At 59.8% G+C, this 16,959-nt stretch overlaps 1 protein-coding gene across 6 annotated transcripts in view; it reads right to left on the bottom strand.

Annotated features, from left to right (window-relative positions):
* PLEKHG5 (pleckstrin homology and RhoGEF domain containing G5) overlaps positions 1–14,881 on the bottom strand; it is a 34,009-nt gene extending 19,128 nt beyond the window's left edge. For 2 of the 6 annotated variants that reach the window (XM_033228577.1, XM_033228582.1), the window contains exon 1: positions 688–913. In XM_033228577.1, the coding sequence (XP_033084468.1) occupies positions 688–807 (120 nt within the window). In that variant the 5' untranslated portion in view covers positions 808–913. Of the gene's footprint in view, positions 1–687; positions 914–1,230; positions 1,344–5,825; positions 6,541–13,865; positions 13,943–14,691 lie in introns of those variants that run through there. The other 4 variants (XM_033228578.1, XM_033228579.1, XM_033228580.1 and 1 more) reach the window with 4 other exon arrangements.
* Positions 14,882–16,959: the final 2,078 nt, after the last annotated feature.

Here is a 16,959-nt window from a genome sequence, read left to right as displayed (position 1 = left end):
ACTAGGGCAGAACAGCCCCTTCTTGAAGCCAGACTCCAGCCCCTTCTCTCAGACGCAACTGCCCCTCCCTCACCTGCCTGCCCACCATGTCCTGCCTCTGTCCTGCAGGAGGGACGCCAGGGTCCGGGGCAATGTTCCCAGGTCTCAACCCAAGGGAGGAGAGAGCCCACCCATGGGAACAGCCAGCTCCCACCCCCTTCTAACTCCAGGCAGCCAGAATAACAGAGGGGGGCGCTCTGGGGAACACACACGTGTGAAGATGGGGACAGAGAGCCAGGCGTCCACCCTCACACAAGGGCTGGGGCCAGAGGCAAAAGGAGAAACAGAGGCCTCGGGGGTAGGAGGAGGCTGTGGGCAGGGCCAGGGCAGAGGAAGAAAGGGAGAGGGGCGGCCCAGCACAGGGCCCGGGACCCACAGGTGTGTCCGGAGCTGGCCCCAGACACAAAGGGCCAAGGATTGGCGGGTACATCTCAGCTGGCGGGGACACACCCCGGAGTCCGAGGTCCCCGTCCCCAGGGTGCAGCTGCCCGGGTAGGGGGCTCGGCTGCCATGGGCCACATCCTTCCCCTGCGGGTCGAGGGGCCCACAGTCACGGGCACCCCTGCCCTGGCCGCCTGCGCAGGGCTGGGCGGCTGCAGGCGAGAACCCGGCACCCAGCCCCGTTCCCTCCCCGTCCTGGCCCCGTACCTGGCCTTCACCGTCGCGGGCACGACCCCCGGCCCAGGAGGGCTCCGAGTCCCGGGAGAGCAACCCCGGGCCCGGCCTGCAGGCCGCTAGGCGTCCGGAGACACCGGGTCCTGTCCCCATGGCGGCCGGAGGAAGCCGCGGTCTGCGCCGCCCGCCGGACAAAGCGCGGAGCCCCGTTTCCTGCCATTGTGCGGCCGCGCCCGCCCCCGCTGAGCGCGGGGACCCCGGGGAGGGCCGGGGCCGGAACAACCCCCAGCCCCCCAGGAAGGCGGACACCTCCCTCCCGCCCGGGCCCTCTCCACCCAGCCCCGGGGATCCCCGCCTGCCTGCCCGGGAACCCCACACCCCCGCCTCCGCCCGCCCCGGCGACCCACACACCCGCGCCTCCGCCCGACCTGGGGTACCCCCGCCTCCCGCCTCTGCCCAGACCCGGGGACCCCACACCCCCACTTCCGCCCGGCCCGGGGACCCCCACATCTCCGCCTCTGCCCAACCTCCAGGACCCCCACGTTCCCACCTCTGCCTGGCCTGGGGGACGCCCACCACTGTGCCTCTGCGCGGCCCGGGGCCCCTCTCTTCTCTGACTCCCTCCTCAAGGCCAGTGCCCGGCTCAGAGGGCTCCTCAGAACTTGCTCTTTCCCCTGGGGAGCTCCTTGAATGCCGGAGGCAGGGGGCGCTGGTGACAGCCCCCACAACCGTGGAGACTGTGGAGCCCCTCCCCTGGGTGACCCGACCCCTGCCCAGCCCTGGGGCGCCCACTCTGCTGTGGTCCCCACCTCACCCTCAGTGCCAACACCAACGGTCCCTTCCAGCCAGAAGGGTACCCTCCTCCCTTCCTCCTGGAGACCCCACCCCCACCTCAGAGCCTCAGCCCAGGGGACCCCTTCTTCCTCCCAGCAAGGGAGCTCTTAGGACACAGGCACAAGAAGGGGTAGGCCAGGATGGGTGACATTCCCCTCGGGGTCCTTGGTCCGGCTCTCCATCTAGCCCCAGGGACACCTCTCTCTGCTCCAACACCAGTTTTGAGCCCCAGTCACACATCCACCCCAACGTCACAACAGGAGCTCATCTCAGTCCCTCCCATCATCCTGGAGACCTCTTCCTGAGAGCCTGAGCCCCGGGTACACCCTCCCACACCGACTGCTCACTGCCCAGGTATGGCAGAGGCCAAGAGCCAAAGGCTGGTGGCCTCTGGAAAGTGCCGTGGGCAGAAGGCGGACTGCTCCGAGAGGCTGTCCTTAGCAGTCCCTGGGAGTTGGGTGAGGTGGAGGCATCAGGAAACCCTGGTGACCCACATGGCACAGCAGCCCAGGTCCCTGCGGCTCTAGGCCAGGTCCCCACCGCCAGGGGGCACTCAGCAAAGCCTGAGACGATGCAAACCCCCGGACTCTGGTGCTGGAGTCATCACTACACAGCTGTCAAAGTGCTTTTACACTGATTCCCAGGAAGGCAGAGCAGGCACTATTATCCCCATTCATGGGGTGGGGAATAAAGTGACATAAAGAGACATAAAAGTCTACAGGCAAGACTGAAACCCAGACTGTGGCTTAGGGATTCTGGAATGGCCTCCTTGGGGCACTCCTCAGAAACCATGGGGGTGAGGTGGCCGTGCTGTCTGTCATCAGCCCACTCACCCCTAATAGCTCCTCCTCCACCTGGTTCCATGGGGAAAGAGGGTGGGAAGGGGCCAGGGTCTATACGATGGCTTTGGGAGGGCAGCAGCAGTTTATTAGAGACTTCCAGGGCTGTCTCCGCTCCCAAAGCCCAGGTCATCCACTGTCTACACCACAGGCACAGTTGTGGGTTTTTTATTTTTTGTTTTTTTGAGACAGAATCTTGCTCTTGTCCAGACTGGAATGCAGTGGCATGATCCCAGCTCACTACAACCTCCACCTCCCAGGTTCAAGCAATTCTCCTGCCTCAGCCTCCTGAGTAGCTGGGATTACAGGCACCTGCCACTACATCCAGCTAATTTTTGTATTTTAGTAGAGACGGGGTTTCACCATGTTGACCAGACTGGTCACTAACTCCTGATCTCAAGCGATCCACCCCCACCCTGGCCTCCCAAAGTGCTGCAATTCAGGCATGAGCCATCGCACCCAGCCAACAGGCAGAGTTTTGAAAACTAAAACTTTCCATCTTGCTTAGAGTGAAATCCCACCATGGCCGGGCTCCTGCCTCGCTCCCAGCTGGTTCACACAGTGGTCCACCTGCCGGTCTCCCTTCTCTCCCTATAGCTCACCAAGCTCAGGGCCTTCTCCTCTGTGTTTTCTATCTGGAATTCCACATGCCCCCATCTTCAAACAGCTGGTACCAGGCCCCAACTTAAATGCTACTTCCAAGACATCCTTTTCCCTCCTCTCAAAATAAACCACCCTTACCCTCTCGCTCTCAATTCCTTTAAGTTAAATTATTTCCTTCTTAGCGTTTCTTACTACCTGTAATTCATTTCTTTGTTCACTTTCTTATTATCATTCTTCCCTACTAGACTGTCCACTCCAGAGGCCAGAGCCTTGGCTGTCTGGATCTCACTGTGTCCTCAGCACTTAGAACAGTCCTGGTGCACAGTAGGTGCGCTGGGGGGGGGGATGAGATCAGTGAACGGATGAAGGCAGAAGGGCCCTCATGCCATAGAAGGACATGGGGACAGGAAAGGGCTCGGCCAGGATATCCCTTCCTGTGGCCAACGGTCAACAGAGCCTTCCCCACTGCCAGACCAAAGGTCTCTTCCTCCTCCTAGTATCCATGACCTTGGGCCTACTGGCCCTGGACAGGTGAGTTCCTACTTCAAATTGAGTGGTCTTGCCCCAGACCTCCACCCTTGTGCTGTCCTGCAGGCAGATACCTGCATTTCACTGAGCGTTCCCACGCGCCACCCCTGTCCCGGGAGTTCTGGGCAGTGAATCCCATTCACTCTTCTCAAAGACTCTTAGGAGGAGATACTGCTACGATCCCCATTTAACAGATAGAGAAACTAAGGCCTGTGTCAACTGACTTGCCCCAAAGTCTCCAGCTGCTGCTACGTAGGGAAATGGATGCCTCAGGCACAGGGCAGGGGTGGGGCCTGAAGACTGCTGAATGCTGGTTTGGGCTACAGGGCCTTGGAGACTGCCTTCCTGAAGACACAGCAGATCCCAAAGCCGGCTTGCGTGGAGCCCACTGGTGTGGGGTTGCATCAAGTGGAGACCGCCAGGGCTGGGTCAGGGCGGATCACCAGAGGTCACCTGAGTGCCTGGGCCCTGGCCATCCCTGATTGAGGCTGCTGCCTGGGTACTCGGCGAGGGTGGGGGACTGCTCCTTAGGGGCAAGAGTGCAGAGCAGAAAGGAGCACCCAGCCCCTGTACCAGGGCAGGTGGGTGGGCCTGGGCAGGCTCCTGCATTCCCACCTCCTCACCACAGCAAGGAGCTGAAACTCAGGGGCAGGCCCAAGAAGTCCTGGCCCCCAACTCTCTGAGGAGGGAGCCCCTCCCCAGCCCAGCCCCAGCTCCAGGCTTGTGAGTCAGGGCCGGCTTGTTGAAACTGATACCCAGAAACCAGATGCGGAGGCTGATGAATAATGGAGTATCCAAGGCAGGACCCCCCCCCCACCCGGCTGTTCTCCCTCAGTACCACCTCCCCCAGCCCCAGAAGAGCAGATGGGAAACCAGGGATCCCCCGGGCATCCCTGCCCCACAGCAAGTTGGGGCCCCAGCCTGGCCTGAGTGGGAGAGGGACCTCCCTGTCCAGGAAAGGACGCAGGTCTGGGGCCAGCTCCAGGCTCTGCCAACAGCAGACAGGCCTGGAACCAGGAGTCCGAGCTCTCTGGCTGGAGGGATATCCTTGCCAGGAGTTCCCACCAGGGCTCAACTCCCCTGGGAGCCTGCTAGTCCCAAGGCCCCACCCAACACCTTGGAAATCCAGGGGTGGAGACTGCATGCATGGGCAGGCCAGCCAGGGCGGGGTGGCTTTGCCAGGCGGCTCTCTACACTCCATCCGGCCCACCCACCCTCCTTTCCTCTAGGCCCAGGCCTCACCCATCACCCCTTGGGTTCTGAGACTCACCTGGAGTCAGAGCCTGACCTAAGGCCCTGCCTGTGCTGGGCAGATGGCAGGGACACAGAAAACCTCTCCCTAGGCTATGCCTGCCACACAGGCCCTGGAAGCCAGGAAGGCCCCTTCCTCCCCAGGGAGTAGTCCTGGCTGGGATGCCCAAGGCTGGGACCCAGTGCTAGAGAGAGAGGGAGGGGCTGCAGTGTGTGAACATCCCCTCCCGTCCAGCCCCTGCAGTTCCCAGCCCCAGACCGCAGCGTGTGTCTTCAGAGCACCTGGACTTGCAACCCCTTCCCCAGTGCCACTTAGAAGGCTCCTTGGTAGGGAGCGGGAGAAAGAGGGCACCTGCCTGGGCCTCAGAAGACCTGGTCTGGGGCCTACGTACCCCTGCCCTTCCCCCACCGGGCCTCAATCTCCCCACCTATGCTAAGAAGGCATTGGCTATTCTCTAGAATTCAGTATCTGGGGATGGCTGCCAGGTCCTAGCCTGTGTCTGGACCCTGGCTAAGGGGTAGTAGAATGGTAAAATACCCCCGAGCTCCCTCAACTTGAAGAGTTACTGAGGAATCTGTAGGGGACCCCTTGGCCTCCATTTCCCAGACTTCCATCAAGGCAGACCAGGGCCTCCCCGGATTCACGGGTCCCCCGCATCCCCACCCCTGAGTGGGTGCCTGGGTCTGCTCAGACTGCGCGAGGCGCAGCCTCTGGCGCCCCCTGCCGGCCTCCAGTGGGCTTTTCCGCCTGGGACCGACTCCGGGACTGGCCAAATGGGGAGGGTCGGCCGAGCCTCCCAGCCATGCCGCGCGCCCAGGCCCCTCCAGGATCCCCCTAACCCGCCAATACCCCCCATAGCGGGGCCAGGGTCCCATAGACTCCTCACGGCCATATCTCCGAGCCGACCCGCCCTAGAGACACTGTGATGGGGGCGGGCGCTTGAACCCATTCCACCCTCATGTAAATAGAGATACAGCGGGCGAGGACCCTGTACCCCAGAGGCCTGGCACTATGTGGGACTCTCGACTCCGGGTTCTGTCCATCGGTTTAGGGGGGTCCTGGCGCCCAGTCCCACCCCCCGTCCGGAGCGCAGCTCCCACTTCCCCGCGACTTACCTAGGGACAGGACCAGGGTCTCCTACCCGGTGTCTGAGGCTCGGGCCGAGACTGCCAAAGCCTCATGGGGCGCGCGGGGAGAGGGGGACCGGAGCCGCGGGAAGAGCTCAGTCGACTCCGCGCCAACTGGGGCGCGGAACGTAGAGGAATTACGGTAGCCGCGCGGGCGCTACCACCTGGATGGGCCGGGAGGTACCAACGGCGCCGTCTGGCTGGGACCGGAGAGAGGAGGGGTACCAGGAAGGGCCCTGCGCCGGACCCAGGGAGGTGGCTGGAAGCCGGGCCGTGGCTTGGGGTAATCTAGGATCTGGGCTCAGGGGAGGGGGTGGGGGGCGTCACTGTCCCCGAGGGGCCAGCCCTTTTCAGATCTCCAAAAAGTTCAAAGTCCCTGGTCATTAACTTGGGCTTGAAGACGGGAGCTCGCCCATCCCGGAAGGGAGCTGGGGGGGACCAGGGCCCGCGACAGGAAGCCTCCCTGAGACAGAAAAGCCCTGGGGGACGAGGCAAAGGGACCCGCAGGCCCAGCTCGTCCCGGAATCGCCCCGAGCCAGGCTTGCTTCCGCTCCATTGTAAAAAGCTGGATTCTGATCTGTGGCCTCCGCAGCGCCCCAGAACCAGCCCGCTTTTCTCTGGGTCCCCTCTTTTTTTTTCTGACCCAGGTGGCATGGCCGGAAAAGGGTGCCGTTCTAACATTTAGTGGTTCTCAGTTCCCGTCTCCCAGCAGCGGGAGTTTAGAATAACTCTGATCTCCGGACTGGGAAGGGTGTGGATACAGGGGGCCCACTGGAGGAGGCGGGGTTCAGGTCCACCAGCATTTTCCGCACTTTCAAGCCTTCTACACTGCCTTCCCCCGACCCCTTCCCAGGCCAAAACCTCCACCCAACCCTTGGGGCTGGGCCTATACTAGGGCAGCTCCCAGCCAGGGCCAGGGATCCCCACGTCTTCACCTGCTCCCCCAAAACTACTTAGCCAAAACCCATTGTTTCTCTGGGCCCTGCCCCTTTCTTCAGCTGCAGCCAGCCCTACCACCTCTCTCCGGTGACCAGTCACCTCCAGAATCGGCCCAAACCTGGCCATTGCCTGGGGCATCCTGGTCTGCCGCTGCTCAACCCCAAAGCATTGCCCAGGAGAATAGGCGATCGCCTCTCCCATTATTCACATCCTGCCCATCCCTTCTCCATGGGGGCCTCAGGTCCACCCTTTCCTCTCCCTGGTCTTCATCTCACCAACCCTCCCTCCACACACGCATACCCTGACTCATCCCTGCCACCTCACAGGCCATTGTTAAGCTGCAAGGGAACTCTGAAGTCCTCCCATCCAACCGCTGCTCCACTCTGCAATCTCCTCTACGCTTCCCTTTCTGTCTCTTCTTGCATATGTCTAGTGATGGGGTGCTCACTACCTCTATTTCAGGGATAGCTCCAGCTGCTGGAAACTCTTTCCTGTAGTGTGCTGAACCCCACCTCCCTGTCAAGGCCCTCGGGAGCTGTGCAGAAAAATTCACCTCCCTTTCCTCTTGAGAGTTCTGAGGAAATGGGAGGCTCTGACAGGCAGGCCTGGTTTGAGTCCTGGTCTTGCCTTGCTTGGCAAGTCATTTTACCTTGCCACTCTGCAGGGCCCTCTCTAGGAAATGGAGATGGGGTAGGCCCCACTGCAACGGGGGAAACAGCCAGATGAGGTTCCTGAGCCAGGCGCTAAGGCAGGGCCTGGCACACAGTACATGCTGGCTCAATAGTGGCTGCTGGAATCACTACCTCCTCCATGATGAACACCCTCACATGTGGTGCCCCAGTGTCCCCTGTGGCCCAGGGCCACAAGTGTCCTCCTCAATAGCCCCTTGTGACCTGGAGCACCCTGACTAGACCTCGAACAGTGCCCAGTGGAGCCCAGCAGGGAGCTGGGAAGTCCACACACTGTCCTGTGGCCACCTCGCAGGAGGGCAGGGGGAACCCACAATATCATCAGTCTGCCTCGATCTCCCCGCCCTTCTCCATCTCCCCACACTCACAGCTCCACCTGCCTGGATCTCCCCGCCTTTCTCCATCTCCCCACACTCACAGCTCCAATTGTGTGCAAGAAGCTGCAGCTGGGATGGAGCCTGGGGAGGTCTCAGATCCCAGGGCGGGTACGGAGGGCACACCCAAAGTCTAGAGGTGACTTTGTTACCCCCTCTCCCAGGACAGCTTGCGTGCCTACGCTGTGCTAGGCTCTATGCTTAGCATGTTATATATGGGCCTCTTTTTTTTTTTTTTTTTGAGACGGAGTCTCGCTCTGTCGCCCCGGCTGGAGTGCAGTGGCCAGATCTCAGCTCACTGCAAGCTCCGCCTCCTGGGTTTACACCATTCTCCTGCCTCAGCCTCCCGAGTAGCTGGGACTACAGGCGCCCGCCACCTCGCCCGGCTAGTTTTTTGTATATGGGCCTCTTTTTTTTTTTTTTTTTTGAGACGGAGTCTCGCTCAGTCGCCCCGGCTGGAGTGCAGTGGCCAGATCTCAGCTCACTGCAAGCTCCGCCTCCTGGGTTTACACCATTCTCCTGCCTCAGCCTCCCGAGTAGCTGGGACTACAGGCGCCCGCCACCTCGCCCGGCTAGTTTTTTGTATTTTTTTTTTTAGTAGAGACGGGGTTTCACCCTGTTAGCCAGGATGGTCTCGATCTCCTGACCTCGTGATCCACCCGTCTCGGCCTCCCAAAGTGCTGGGATTACAGGCTTGAGCCACCGCGCCTGGCCTATATGGGCCTCTTTTAATCATCGCTGCAGGATTATTTTCCAGATGAGGAACCTGGGGTTCAGAGAAATGTAGTGACTTCCCCAGGGTCTCACAGCTGGAAAAAAGTAGATTTGATCCTGGAGCTCAGAGGTGTGGACTGCTCTACATATCTTCATCTTGGGGAGGGGCGGTTTCTCTCCTGGGGTCTCCATGATACACAGTCCAGACCCCTCACCTGGACATGCAGGTGCTCCCAGTGCCACCTGCCTCCCCCTCCTCCCGTCCCCTTCTCGCTGTGCCCCCTGGCCTCGCTTGCCCCTTATAGCCCCCAGTGTCCCTCCCCTGCTCACTCAGCTTTCCTCCATCTCAGTACCTCTTTAATCCTCAGGATTCCAGCTGCCTCCTCCAGGAAGCCCATCCTGGTTAGCCCTCCTCCCAGTGGGAACTCCAGGGACAGGAGGTAGGGAACAGATGGCAAATTCATCTCAGAAGCTCCAGCACCCAGGAGTGCCTCAAATAAAACATCAAGGGTGGGCCCAGAAGCTGAAGGGTCCAACCCTGCCTGAAATTGATCCTTTGCCAGGGCAGCCTTGGGGGAAGTTTGGCCAGCCAGGGTCACTTCCCTTCCTTCCTCCCAGCACAGCTAGAATGTCATCTCTAGGAGGGCATCCCCTTTGTTCCCTGGAGATCTCCTGGGCCTAGAACTGGGCCTGGCACTGACAGATGCTCAAAGCTGGTCTGGTAAATGAATAAATGAAGTCATCTCCTTCAAAATGCGAGTCACATCCTGGAGAATAAGAATGGGGCTCTTACCCTGTCTCTACTAAAAATACAAAAAAATTAGCAGGGCACGGTGGTGGGCGCCTGTAGTCCCAGCTACTCGGGAGGCTGAGGCAGGAGAATGGCGTGAACCCAGGAGGCGGAGCTTGCAGTGAGCGGAGATCGCGCCACTGCACTCCAGCCTGGGCAACTGAGCAAGACTCTGTCTCAAAAAAAAAAAAAAAGCGGCTCACGCAGGCCAGGCTCTGACGATCATGCTGTGTGATGTGGGCAAGTTCCTCTACCTCTCTGGGCCTCAGTTTCCTTACAAGTCTCGTGGTCATAAGAATAATGTTCTTGGCCGGCGAGGTGGCTTACGCCTGTAATCCCAGCACTTTGGGAGGCTGAGGTGAGAGGATCACGAGGTCAGGAGATCGAGACCATGCTGGCTAACATGGTGAAACCCTGTCTCTACTAAAAATACAAAAAATTAGACCGGGCACAGTGGTTCACACCTGTAATGCCAGTACTTTGGGAGGCCAAGGCGGGTGGATCACAAGATTTTGGATCACAAGGTCAGGAGATAGAGACCACGGTGAAACCCCGTCTCTACTAAAAATACAAAAAAGGCTGGGCGCGGTGGCTCAAGCCTATAATCCCAGCACTTTGGGAGGCCGAGACGGGCGGATCACGAGGTCAGGAGATCGAGACCATCCTGGCTAACACGGTGAAACCCCGTCTCTACTAAAAAAATACAAAAAACTAACCGGGCGACGTGGCGGGCACCTGTAGCCCCAGCTACTGGGGAGGCTGAGGCAGAAGAATGGCGTAAACCCAGGAGGCGGAGTTTGCAGTGAGCTGAGATCCGGCCACTACACTCCAGCCTGGGCGGCAGAGCGAGACTCGGTCTCAAAAAAAAAATAGATAAAATAAAATAAAATAAAAATAAAAATAAAAATACAAAAAAAACTAGCCGGGCGCGGTGGCGGGCGCCTGTAGTTCCAGCTACTCAGGAGGCTGAGGCAGGAGAATGGCGTGAACCTGGGAGGCGGAGGTTGCAGTGAGCCGAGATTGCACCACTGCATTCCAGCCTGGGCGACAGAGCAAGACTCCATCTCAAAAAAAAAAAAAAAAAAAAAAAAGCCGGGCACGGTGGCTCAAGCCTGTAATCCCAGCACTTTGGGAGGCCGAGACAGGCGGATCATGAGGTCAGGAGATCGAGACCATCCTGGCTAACACGGTGAAACCCCATCTCTACTAAAAAATACAAAAAAAAAAAACAAAAAACTAGCCAGGCGAGGTGGTGGGTGCTTGTAGTCCCAGCTACTAGGGAGGCTGAGGCAGGAGAATGGCGTAAACCCGGGAGGCGGAGCTTGCAGTGAGCCGAGATCCGGCCACTGCACTCCAGCCTGGGCGACAGAGCGAGATTCCGTCTCAAAAAAAAAAAAAAATTAGCAGGGCGTGGTGGCAGGCGCCTGTAGTCCCAGCTACTCAAGAGGCTGAGGCAGGAGAATGGCGTGAACCCGGGAGGCGGAGCTTGCAGTGAGCTGAGATCAAGACACTGCACTCCAGCCTGAGTGACAGAGCAAGACTCTGTCTCAAAACAAAAAAGAATAATGCTCTTCTGAGGGTCTCAAGAGGCTTCACTGAGACAAGCAGAAAGGCCTAACACCCCGTCTGGCATGTAAACATGTTCGGTCAGCAATAATTGTTATTATTACTATTGGGTGTTTTTGGACACAAGAGTCTGTGTCTGTTGCCCAGGCTGGAGTGCAATTGCGCGATCTCAGCTCACTGGAAACTCCGCCTCCAGGGTTCAAGCGATTCTCTTGCCTCAGCCTCCTGAGTAGCTGGGATTACAGGCATGTGCCACCATGTCCAGCTGATTATTTTTTATATTTTTGGTAAAGATGGGGTTTCACCATGTTGGGCAGACTAGTCTCGAACTCCTGACCTCAAGTGATTCGCCCACCTCAGCCTCCCAAAGTGCTGGGATTACAGGTGTGAGCCACTGTGCCCGGCCTGTTACTATTTTTGAGACAGGGTCTCGCTCTGTTGCCCAGGCTGTAGTGCAGTGGCACAATCACGGCTCACTGCAGCCTTGATGTCCCAGGCTCAAATGATCCTCCCACCTCACCCTCCCCAGTAGCTGGAACTACAGGTGTCCACCACCACACCTGACTAATTTTTGTTGTTGTTGTTTTGTTTTAGACAGAGTCTTGCTCTTGTTGCCCAGGCTGGAGTGCAATGGCACGATCTCGGTTCAGTGCAACCTCTGCCTCCCAGGTTCAGGCAATTCTCCTGCCTCAGCCTCCCGAGTAGCTGGGATTACAGGTGCCCACCATCACGCCCGGCTAATTTTTGTGTTTATAGTAGAGATGGGTTTCGCCATGTTGGCCAGACTGGTCTTGAACTTCTGAGCTCAGGCAATCCACCCGCCTTGGCCACCCAAAGTGCTGCGATTACAGGTGTGAGCGACTGTGCTAGGCCTTTTTTAAAATTTTAGTAGAGAGAGGTCTCCCTGTGTTGCCCAGGTTGGCCTCAAACTCCTGGACTAAAGCAATACTCCTGCCTCAGCCTCCCACAGTGCTGGGATCGCAGGTACGAGCAACCACGCCCAGCCAGTAGTGGTTATTATTATCATCATCGACAATGTTATTCTTTGTTCCTCTTATCAAATCTGAGTGCCCCTCACCTCCTCTCCACCACTGCCTCTCCCTTCCTGGACTGCCCTTGCCTCTCTTCTGTCTATCCATGTTTTCACATCCATTAAATGCCCCCTCCTCCAGGATGCCCTCCCTGACTGGCCCTCTCTGCCTCTGATAATTCAGGCATTTCTGCCCCTACAGTGAGTCTGTGCCATTTGTCCCAAAGGGGGTCCCAGTGGTGACAGGGCCCAGACTCTCCCCGTGCAGGCTGGATGACCCTCATCAGCTGATGCCAATGTCAGCTGTGCCGAGTTCCAGGCAGGCCAGGGCTGGAGGTGAGGTTTGGAGGCTGCAGAGGGACCACACCCACTCTGAGACCAGCTCTCTTCTCCCACGCCTCACCTCTGTGCAGGCTGGGCGCTACCACCCCTGCCCCTGCCTGAGCAGCTTGAGGGCCCACCCTGGGAGCAGCTGCCCAGAGGAGGGGCTAGGACAATGTGCCTTGTTGCCCTAGCCGCCCCTTCAGGTCAGGCAAAAGCCTCGGGGCTCTGCAGGCCTGTGGCAGGAGGTATATTGGGGGGAGCTGAGGCCAATTTCTTGCCAGGAGCCCCCATCTGGGAAAGAGGCAAACAGCCAACACCAGAGTCCAATGCCAGGCACCATCCGTGCCAGCAGATTGTATCTGACATCACACCGCCCCTCTGCCTGGTGACCACGGCAACTGGAGGCCGCCCCCTCCTCGCCCCGCCCCACAGCACTTCTCCATGTTTCCTCACCACGGTCCTCCTGTGCAGAATGAGTGTGTGTGTGTCTGGGTGGAGGTGCGGGAGGGGAGCAGGGGCTGGGAGGTGGAATTTTACATTTCTTGCAGCTGGCAGTGCTGAGACACATGATGGAACAGAACAGGGGCCCTGGTATGACACAGACCTGGGTACTGGGTTCAAATCCCAGCTCTCACACTTCCTAGCAGTCTGTCCCTGAGTGAGCCACTTCACCTCTCTGAGCCTCAGTTTCCCCATCTGTAAGTGGGAATAAGGACAGGACCATCTCAGAAGGCCAGAGGGAGGAGTCAGTGAGTCCTGGTGCCTGGGCCAGATGCTAAGTTGCGCAGTTATTACTTTTGTCATGTAAATGCCTGCTGGGAGGGACAAAACCTGGCTCCAAACCCCGGCTCCATCTCTCATGAGCTGTGGGGCCTTGGCCAAGTCACTGGACCTCTCTGAACCTTGGTATCTTCATCTGGAAAACAGGGTGACGATGCCTTCCCTGCAGAGCTGCGGCAAGCAGTGCATATGGCACAGAAAGCGGGTGGCACCGAGCCCAGCACGTCACAGGCAGAAGCGCCCAGCCAGTACTGTTATCTTTCTTCCTGCCCCTTTTCTCCCTGATTTTATACTTCATCCCATTCCCAGCTCCCGAGCCCTGGCACTCCAGGATCATCTAGCCCCTTCCTCCTTTTGTCATCCCCAGGGCCATGGTCACACTCACCAAGTCCCAAAGCATCTCAGACCCATGCCCAGGCCTGAAGAGTAGCTGAGTGCAACAGGAAGGGTGCCAGCTGGGCACTGGACCAGCACTGTGGGAGACCACTTCCCCTGGCTAAGCCTCAGCTTCCTCATCCGTGGCATAGGGCTACAGCTCCTGTCACCTCCGAATGGCTGCTAGGACCACAGTGCAGCAAAGGGCTTTGAAGTACCCCACTCCCCTGCTCTTGTAGAAGTCCCCCGACTCCACTGTTCCTGAGCCAGGGACAGGCCCTCTGCCTCCTAAACCAGACACACTGTAGCCCCACCTACACTCAAACCCAGCCCAGCCAGCTGCAACTGTGCCAGGGCTCTGTGGATAGCTGGTGCTGGAATAGAGAGGACAGTTAGAGCCCTGGCCCCTCTACCCCCAAGTGTCCCCAGGCTCTCCAGTCTCCCTACCTTGGCTGCCCGCCCCTTGTCCATGCAGGCGGGGTTCTGACAGCGCAGTCCCTTCTTTTCCGCGGGGCTCTGGTCGTCTGCAGGGGAGGAGCAGAGGGCATCAGTCGGCGGGGCACCAGGCTCCCCAGGCCCCAGTGGCCTCCCGACCAGAAGAGGGGTGGGGCGATCTCCTCAGTCCTCCCTTCAAAGGAGGTCAGCGTCCCTTTCTCTTTTAAATGCCAACTTATCTGCATGGGAATCTGTTTGCAGAGCCCTTTTCTCCTGCAGTCCCCAGGGAAATTATCCAGATTCCACGGGGAGAAAACATTTTTGGAAATACGCTGCTCCCTCCCTCTGTCCCTGTAGTCTGGGGGACAAGTGGGGGAGTGCTCAGTGACCTTTTGGGGCCCCAGACTTCCCAAGGGGTCCCGGCAGGGCTGCTGGGGGGAAGGGGCTCCAGGGTCCCACATCCCTGCGAACTCTAGGCCCTGCATCGCTCCCTTTAGAGACAGAGGAGCCCCCAAAGGTCTGGGGCTACCCCCGTTCCTCGAGACTCATCTTTGACCCTGAATTTGGCCCCCTCCAAGCTGCCGCTCTTCCTGGCGGCTGGAGTGCACCGCGGTGGGGGCAGAGCGGCCCAGCCAGAGAGAGGCGAGGGGAGGGAGGAGAAGTGGGGTGCTGCCGAGGCAGGCCCCGACTTGGGGGGCCGAATTTGGGTCCGAGCGGCCCGAAGCCCGGTCGGCGCCCACCCCCTTGCCTGAAGTGGGCCCTCCCCGGAGGAGGTTAGGAGCCGACCCGGCCCCCAGCCTCCCGCCCCGCGCCCCCTGAGGCCCCTGCCCGCACTCACCCATGGAGCAGGCCCCGGGCCGCGCGGGGGGCGGGCGGCGGGCGGGGGCGCCGGGGACGGGGAGGCCGCAGAGCCGCCGCCGCCGGACCCTCGCACGGGAGGCGGGCGGGGCAGGTGGGCGGGGAGGAACCGCGGAGGCCCCGCCTCGGGGGGCGGGGGACGGGAGAGCTGCCGGGCCTCGGCGCCGACGGTGTCACCCCTCCCTCCCCGGCTCCCCAGCCCCTGCGCGCTGCGGTCCGGAGGCTGCCTCCACCTCCCGCAGGGCGGCTCAGGAAGCGCGCACGGCTCTGGCCTGGAGGGTGCCTGTCCACAGGAATGCAGGTCCGGACCCCCGGAGAGCCCCCACCCCAGCCCAGAATCGCTGTCTCCGAGGTCAGTTTCCATGGCAACACGGAGGCTGCCCCGCGCAGGGTGGGGGCTGTCACTGGGAGAGACTCGCCTGCCACTGCTCTTGCTGCATCTCCTCTGCTGGTTCACAGTTTTAAACTTTATTGAAGTGCAAACGCGGACAGGGAAGTGCACCTGTCCTGCGAGCACAGCTCAACATATTTTCGGGAAACTTTCACAAAATAACCTGCGCCCAGACCGAGCGGCAGAGCGTCGCCACCCAGTCCCCAGTCCCCGCCACCTCCCTCGTGTCAGCCGGTTCCCCCAAGGGCAGTGACTTCCAACACACTGATTTGTCTGCCCGGTCCTGTACTTTATGTAAATGGAATCAGGAGATAGCAAACCCTTTGGGCTATAGAAACAGCCTCGGAGAGGTGACCAAGAGTCTGCGGGGGGCTCAGTGCTCCTGAGCCTGCCTCTGGACCCCCATCCCACCCTGCGCACTGGTGCCAGGAGGCTTGACAAGACCTAGGTATAGAAGATGCAGCTTCCAGCGGGGCCAGGCCCCTCTCCCAAAGGCTAAGGGTGGGGTTCCCTGACCCCTTCACTGGAGGACCTCTCAGCTGGAGCCTCCCTGCATGGACTCCTTACATGGATTGGGCCCTGGGACCCACAGGTGACCAGAAACTGGTCCCTGCCCCAAGGACTCCTGGCACAGTGAAGTAGCATGGATCCCAGGTCTCCTGAGCTCTCTGGACATGATCATTCAGCAAACACACCAAAGATCCTGTGAAGGTCCCCATGAGCCAAGCCTAAGCTGGGTGCTGGGAACCCATTGGTGACCCTGACAAGCCTTGGGGAGCTCACAGGGGGCCTGGTGGGCAGGGCAGCCCTTTGGGGAGCAGCACATCTGCATGGCCCTGGGGAGGGGGCTCTCGAAGAGGGGCTGCCACAGGCATCCCGGGGCCTCCAGGCTGAGAGGGAAGCAGCTGCCCAGGGCCCTGGGCCTCCTCAGTGCACAGCCCACAGGAACTCTCAGGACCCTCAGGCCCGGCCCAACCTCACCTCCACACCGTGCTCATTTCCCTCTCCGAGTCTCTGCTCTCAGCCATCTAAGGGGCCAGTGATGCCCGTCCTGCCTCTAGGCTGGAGGTGGAGGCAACCGAGGCAGGAGATGGCCCTGTGAGGACTGTGACCAGGTCCCTGCCTGCTGGGAGGAAGCTGACTTGAGGGTGGAATGGGGTTCGGGGCTCTTGTCTGCCATGACTCCAGCAGGTCCTCCTCTGCCATCTGCGTTTCCACGGGGACCTGGAGCCCTCAGCCAGCTTGGGGGGAGTTTCCCATGCACCCAGCCTGGGACTTCTCCAGCTGAGCAGGACAATATCTGCTGTCCACCTGGAAAGTTTCCAGGCCCCTGTGTTCTCAAAACTCTGGGCCTGGGGTCAGATTCTCACACCCTTTGCCCCAGGGCCCCTGGATTGTAGCCCCATATTCTGAAGGCTCCGGGCCATGTCTTCTACCACTGGGTCTGCCTCACCAGCTTCCTAGATCACCCCATGACTGCTCAGGTCACAGCCACCATCGGGCCTGACTATCCTGTGGCCTCTATGCCACTTGGGTTCTGGAATTCCTTGTGCTTTGCCTGGTACTTCCTGGCACTGGGGTCTACCTGCCTGAACTCTCCGGTCTCTGACCCCAGGTCTCAGCAGGCTCCAGGTGCTCACCCTGCCTTCTAGACCCTACACTCCTGACCCCCTGGTCCTGGCTCCCCTGGGAGGTGATTCCCTCTGTGCTCTGCTCTAAAGCTGCAACTTCCTGCATTGCATAGGCGAGCTCCTCTCTCCTAGAGACTGCAGACACGAAGAAAAATCTATCAGGACCCCGGTAGCTCTCAGGGCCCAGAGAGGGGCCTGTGGGGCTTGGGGGTGGGGTCAGGACAAG

This window comes from Trachypithecus francoisi, unplaced genomic scaffold (assembly GCF_009764315.1).
Source record: "Trachypithecus francoisi isolate TF-2019V2 unplaced genomic scaffold, Tfra_2.0 Lachesis_group12, whole genome shotgun sequence".
NCBI classification, from domain to species: Eukaryota; Metazoa; Chordata; class Mammalia; order Primates; family Cercopithecidae; genus Trachypithecus; species Trachypithecus francoisi.
Note: the sequence above shows the minus strand (reverse complement) of the source record. Positions and strands in the feature narration are given on the sequence as shown.